This window comes from Sprattus sprattus (genome assembly GCF_963457725.1).
Source record: "Sprattus sprattus genome assembly, chromosome: 14".
NCBI lineage: Eukaryota > Metazoa > Chordata > Actinopteri > Clupeiformes > Clupeidae > Sprattus > Sprattus sprattus.
In genome coordinates this window covers 15,835,716-15,841,715 of record NC_137912.1, presented here as the reverse complement: position 1 = coordinate 15,841,715, position 6,000 = coordinate 15,835,716, and the positions used below count along the sequence as shown (strand labels likewise).

The following is a 6,000-nucleotide window of genomic DNA, read 5'->3' as shown; positions in this document are numbered from 1 at the left end:
CAAGGCAACAGTGGTTGTATGCAGAGTCTCTCCCATACCAGCTGCTGAAGCTTGAAACTTCTTCAGAGTAGTCATAGGTGTCTTGGTGGCCTCTCTTACTAGTCTCCTTCTTGCATGGTCACTCAGTCGCCAGACAGTGTTTGAATCATGGGCTTTAGTGCACGACTGTCTAAAACAGCTACTGAACACCCGTAGGCAAGTCTGGATTGCATTCAAATGTCCATTTCACTGATTTACAATGCAAAAACAAAAAGGAAAAACACACTCTCCAGACTGTACATTCATTCTGTAAATATACACAACTACATTATGTATATTTCTCTCACAAAAACGAATTGTATTATATATTGCATAGAAAAACGCTTATGGATTTGCACACACAAAGTCCAAAGATTTATTCATGGTCACACAGACAAAATATATAAAAATGTATTATTGACCACCACTACATACACATCTGTTAAGACTGTTCATTTTGTACCCATTTTCTCATAACAAAAGTAAAGTGGCTCAAAGATCTGACTGGCCATACAGTTTCTGGGTAGGAAGAAAATAAAAATGTGGATTTACCCAAACATACTATGCACATGCTTGCAGCTACAACCAATGTCTTTTGGACTTAACAATTCAAAGTGCCTATAACCTATAGTGCACCGGTATAGCAAAGCAACTTCAGTTTGGCCAGTGCTGGTTGCCAGGGTGTGGGGGAGGAGGTGGTGGAGGTGGATGCATGTACATTCCTGGGAAGGAGTGGGGGGGCCAGGGCATGTGGGCTGGGGGTGGCCCTGGGTACATGGGATAATATGGCGGAGGAGCCTGGAAGGGAGGGGGATATGGGGGGTGAAGGTTGTAGCCACTGTCCATGGGAGGAGGAGGACGGAAGTGTGGGTTTGGGTGGTGGTGCTGATAGATGGCTCTGGGGCTGTCTGGCCCGCCTCGGGAACTGGGGGAGCCCCTGGAGCGCTGGCCCCAGGCCTGGCGTGGCTCTCGTCTGGGGGGTCTTTTGTTGCTTGGTTTCTGCTTCTCCTTATCACCCTCTGCAGAAGAGGAAAGAAAATATTAGAAAGTCCAGGGTATGGTGCACAAGACATGAGAGTCTCCCATTTGTAGGACTTTACAGAGAATAACCATGTAGAATGGGTGCCTGAGACATGGGAGTCTCCCATTTGTAGGATTCTACAGAGAATAACCATGTAGAATGGGTGCCTGGCTGCTTTTGACTTACCATTAGTCTCTGCATTTCCTTGCCTCTGTTCCTTAAGCTTCCGTTTGGCCAATTGCTCCTTCTCATCATCGCTGTAGTCTACAGCCTTTAAGAAAGACAGAGAAGTTCACACCTCCTCTTAAGCATGATAAAAGCCTAAAAAGTGCAGGAATGTAACTCCTGTAAGTGCAAGTTAAGTTCTAATGGCAGCATTAAGTATCCACCATACAAACCCTATAATGTCTAACACCAAGTCTGAAAAGCAAACTATGTGAACAAACCTCTGGTGGGGGCTCCTGATCATTCTTCCAGGAGGCATCAGATCCTTTTAGCCTAAAGGGACACAAGTGATTAGTGAGACATTCCACTCAAAAATGTCTCTTGATAAAGGGTAAGCTCAATACTGACTATTAATAGGGATCACACTAATCACATTCCAATGGCTTTCAGCTCTCTACAGCAAAGCTATGGTTGTTCCCAGATCTGACATGGGTAGAGGTCTACTATGTGCTTTGGAAACTGAGGAGCTTACTGTCTGAGCCTCTCTGTGAAGATATAGGCGGTGAAGTCCTTCACCTCCGGGGCAAAGTAGACCGTGTCCTTTGGCTTGAGATCCTTCTCTGTGATGTCCGTGTCAGAGTTAAACCTCAGCACATAGAATGGTTGCACCACAGGTCCAAACACCTCAAACACCTGTGCATAAAGACAAGCCCATCAGATACCAAGTCCATTAAACACCTGTGCATAAAGACTCTCAATTCCATTAAACACCTGTGCATAAAGACTCTCAAGTCCATTAAACACCTGTGCATAAAGACTCTCAAGTCCATTAAACACCTGTGCATAAAGACAAAACCATCAACTCCCAAGTCCATACAAAAAAAAATGAGAATTGAGAGCAATCGCTGCTAGCATTTTGTCCAAGTATGTGGCTGTTCATTATTCTCATATTCTGTGTTCAAAATCAGTTTCACATGGACATACTTCATCATTTGGCAAATACATGTGCTCATCTCACGCTATACAATAAGTCCATACTAGTGACCCAATTTCCTTTAATAAAATTAGACCTATTCGTTAAAAAATCTACCCACTAGGCACTAGGCTGCTGTTCGATGAGTGCTGTAAGTAAAATATGATGAATTAATTAACTCTAAAATGAAGTTTAGTATTTTCTCACCTTTCCAATGCCCATTCTGTTCTTATTGAATATAACACTGTCATCATTGAGAGGAGGGGCATCCTTGAATGACTCCACAATCACTACAGAGTAAGACATAAGAGCTTTAGAAATCACAGACATGCCAACTACTGTTTCGCAAAAAAGTTAACATCCATCCAATTAAAGTGACAGTTAAAGATATAATTAAAACATGAACATACCCAACTTTTCAACGATGCTCGAGATGAGTCCCATCGGCTTGAGCTCAGTGTCGTCTGGAAGACTGATTTGTAGGTCCTCCACTGCAGGCAGCTCCTACACACACCCCCACACGCGCATAGAAAGTGAGAGGGGGAGAGAAAGCGAGAAAGCGTGCAAGAGAGAGAGAGAGAGAGAGAGAGAGAGAGAGAGAGAGAGAGAGAGAATGAAACAGTGAAAGGGGGTAACTTTGCGCTATTATCCAAAACACAGATGCTAACTTCTGCCATGATGAAAGCTGAAAGCTAGAGTCCCTCACTCTGAGAGCTGAAAGCTTGAGTCCACTCATTTAAAGGAGAAGCCTAGTCAGGTACCAGACAACAGAATACAAAATGAATTGTTAGTGGCGGTATGAAATTAAACTGAACTGCAACTGAATGACAGTGATTTGTACTTTCACAGTGGAGTACCATTGTGATGAGTGGAAATGCAGGGATTTCAGCTGTTTAGCAGCTGTAAATGAATTGTGGAGGGGATGAAATGCCACTGGTGTACAGTGTCTACACAATGAGTACAATGTGATAGTGTCTGGAAACGGCTGTGCATTGAGTTCTGGGTTCCATCAGAAGGTTAAGCCAGTTGTCCTGACATGGTTCTCACTTACATCAATGAGAACTTCATCTTGAGTCTTGAGAGGCACTGTGGGCTTTGCTTTTCCAACACCTTCATTTAGGTCGTCCTCTTCCAAAACAATGTTTAGAGGTCCAGGCGAGGACAGTGAGGAGGAAGATGAGGAAGAGGAAGATGAGGACGACGAAGAGTCTGAATCACTGAAGGAGAGAACAGGAGAAATCCAAGTTAACATCAGACATTGTTGGATAAATGAAAGGCTAAGTCTTTATTAACCAAATATTTACTATGATAAATTAGGCATGCCAAGTTGTGATTGTTTTTTTGTGGTCATTTATGGATGCCAAATACAAAATTAAAGTTCTATTGGTAATGTCACCATTACATACAAACCATCTGTGTATATAAAAGGTGTATAATTTCACCACTTCTGCCAGTTATATCCTGTGTGGTGAAAAACCTGTGTCACATTTACTGCCGATTGTCTTGCAATAACATCTCAACAACACCACCAATGACAAGGAAAATTTGCTATCCAAATGGCCTATGAAAAGGTTCACGTGTAGCCTTATTTAAATGCTAATCATTTGAATTTAAAATGTCTTGACACCTGTAACCTTAGCCAATTTGACAAGGCAAAAGAACTGTGATATCATGCTATGTGTATTTCTCTTCATTACACCAGCCTACCTGACAGTCAGGTGTGTGGGACTTTGCATACCTGTCTGATAAGTCGTCCGAACTGTCCCCTCTGTACTGAGTGATGCTGCTCAGTCCCTGGCACTTCTGGACGAACTCAAGATTCGTTACTGAGGCCACAGCAGATTGCGACACCATCTTAGAGGGGTCAGTTGCTTCTGGTGTAACATTAGTTACAGAAACCTCCATGTCCTCTGTCGACACAATCAGGGGGTTTTCCTGTTCCGTTTTGTGCTCTGACAGAATGTCATTACGAGCGATGGCAACGTCGTCTTTTAATATAACTGTTTCTTCGATAGAGTTTGAAGTGATTGAGACGTCGGAATCCGTCTTACCCGATGGCAAGGCACCCTGTGATGAGCCTACAGCCACATACTCCTGTTTAGTTCCAGGCTCAATGTGAATCTCGGTGTCTTTATTGTCACTTGTTGACTCAGGCTCCAGACAATCACACGAGGAATTAAAACCAATTACTCCCAAAGCGGTGGAGGCGGTCGTGTCCATATCATCTGATGTTGCAGGCTGGGTCTCAGGACTTGTTGCTGGGTTAGTACCACTCTCAGTATGGGTATCATCTAATGCTAAAGGCACATTTTCCATGGCTGGAGCACTGGAGTTGATCAATGAAGTCTCTTCGAAAGTTTGGTGTACAGAATCTCCACGACCCACGCCGTCATCCATCTTTAGAACTATATTTGTAAAGAAAAACTTACACTTTAAATGTTTCATGAAATAACCTGCCTTACATTTACTTGTCAGCCATATTCCGTATTTCACGGTACTTTAACTCAAACAGTTGCAAATATGTATTACTTACCGTTTGACTATTGCATACAAACAGGAATTCGAGATTTGCTGTCACAACAATCGTGCGGTTTCAAACAGCGGAGCTTGTAAAATGATACTAGTCTATTACTTATACTTTACATGTGCAAGTGGCAACTTGCCTGATGTTAGCTTGCTAACTGCTATGTGCCGAACATTATTTGTAACTGAATAGTTAAGGATATCCGACAGATCACAGTAAAAACAAACTGATCATTTAAGGAATTACATGACTGACCGTAATGATGTATCTTTATGTGTGTGGCTTTTTGTCATTTAACAACCTGAACTAGCACTGAAGTGTAATGTATCTACTACAGTCGTGCTTGGTCCTGAACCTTTCACGTGTTTATTCGACAGCATGTCAGGTCAAGAATGTTTGGGGAGAATGTCAAAATAAAAGTCAGCGCGGTAGTGAGTCTTTGAAAAAAATATATGGTAATTTAGTGTTATCTAAACTGCCCGTATAAATGATGTATTGAATTTCCTTTGTTCACATAGCACATGTTTTCCCCCACCAATTGAACTTCATTTAATTAATATATGAAATAATAGAACAACGACGTTTAAGGGCTTGTTTCAGAAACAGAATGGAATATACTTCCGGGGTATAACATATCAAAATATAAGCTCCTGTGATTTTAAAAGACTCATGTTTTAAGTGACTTGCATTGAAAGTCTTTATTGACAACGATGACTGCTGTGAACAAATGACAAATTAAAACCTATGCCAAAATATGGTTTGATACAATCGAGGACCCCATGGTAAAAATGGTTGCTTTTCTCTCTCTCTCTCTCTCACTATCCACTGGCAGTGGTACTTGACCATTGACTCTATTTACAGTTGTTGTACTTCACTTAACAATACTTAACAACAACAACAAATCAACCTCATGAGCACTTCATGTATGTTTTTTTTTAATAAGACCCCCAACTCCTCTGAAAGACTGAACAGTGGTGCCTGCGTCCATCAATAGCCAATTATCTTCACTTTCTTATCTGACCCCCTCAATAGCAAAAATCAAATTGAGGCATGTAATTGAAGCAAATGAAATACGTTTTTAACTTCACAGGAAATAAACTCCCTGACTCATGTGTTCTATTCAGAATTCTGACTGCTGCATGCATTATGGCTTGGGTTGTGTTACTCCATTAACTCCTATGATTATTCTCACAGAGTCACAGAGGCCAGGATTTTCCCTATAAACACGCCGCAAACTAGGACTACACACATGTGAGTGCACACACACACACACACACACACACACACACACACACACAA

At 41.8% G+C, this 6,000-nt stretch overlaps 1 protein-coding gene across 1 annotated transcript; it reads right to left on the bottom strand.

Annotated features, from left to right (window-relative positions):
• Nucleotides 1-380: 380 nt before the first annotated feature.
• naf1 (nuclear assembly factor 1 homolog) lies at nucleotides 381-5,045 on the bottom strand. The gene is made up of 9 exons (XM_080851188.1): nucleotides 4,711-5,045; nucleotides 3,916-4,582; nucleotides 3,229-3,394; nucleotides 2,588-2,681; nucleotides 2,385-2,467; nucleotides 1,737-1,897; nucleotides 1,486-1,537; nucleotides 1,226-1,310; nucleotides 381-1,037 (listed from the first exon to the last, which is right to left on the bottom strand). Exons 2-9 carry the CDS (start codon nucleotides 4,572-4,574, stop codon nucleotides 673-675), a joined length of 1,665 nt encoding a protein of 554 aa, XP_080707314.1. The 5' UTR covers nucleotides 4,575-4,582; nucleotides 4,711-5,045; the 3' UTR covers nucleotides 381-672.
• Between the last annotated feature and the right edge of the window lie 955 nt (nucleotides 5,046-6,000).

What these genes read in the sequence shown, in the direction of transcription:
- naf1 (XM_080851188.1), bottom strand. Translation starts at nt 4,574, where the DNA reads ATGGATGACGGCGTGGGTCGTGGAGATTCTGTACACCAAACTTTCGAA. An exon ending in ACAGAATGGGCATTGGAAAG is followed by an intron (nt 1,898 to 2,384) that starts GTGAGAAAATAC and finishes CTTTATGCACAG; the next exon opens with GTGTTTGAGGTGTTTGGACC. An exon ending in TTCACAGAGAGGCTCAGACA is followed by an intron (nt 1,538 to 1,736) that starts GTAAGCTCCTCA and finishes GTGTCCCTTTAG; the next exon opens with GCTAAAAGGATCTGATGCCT.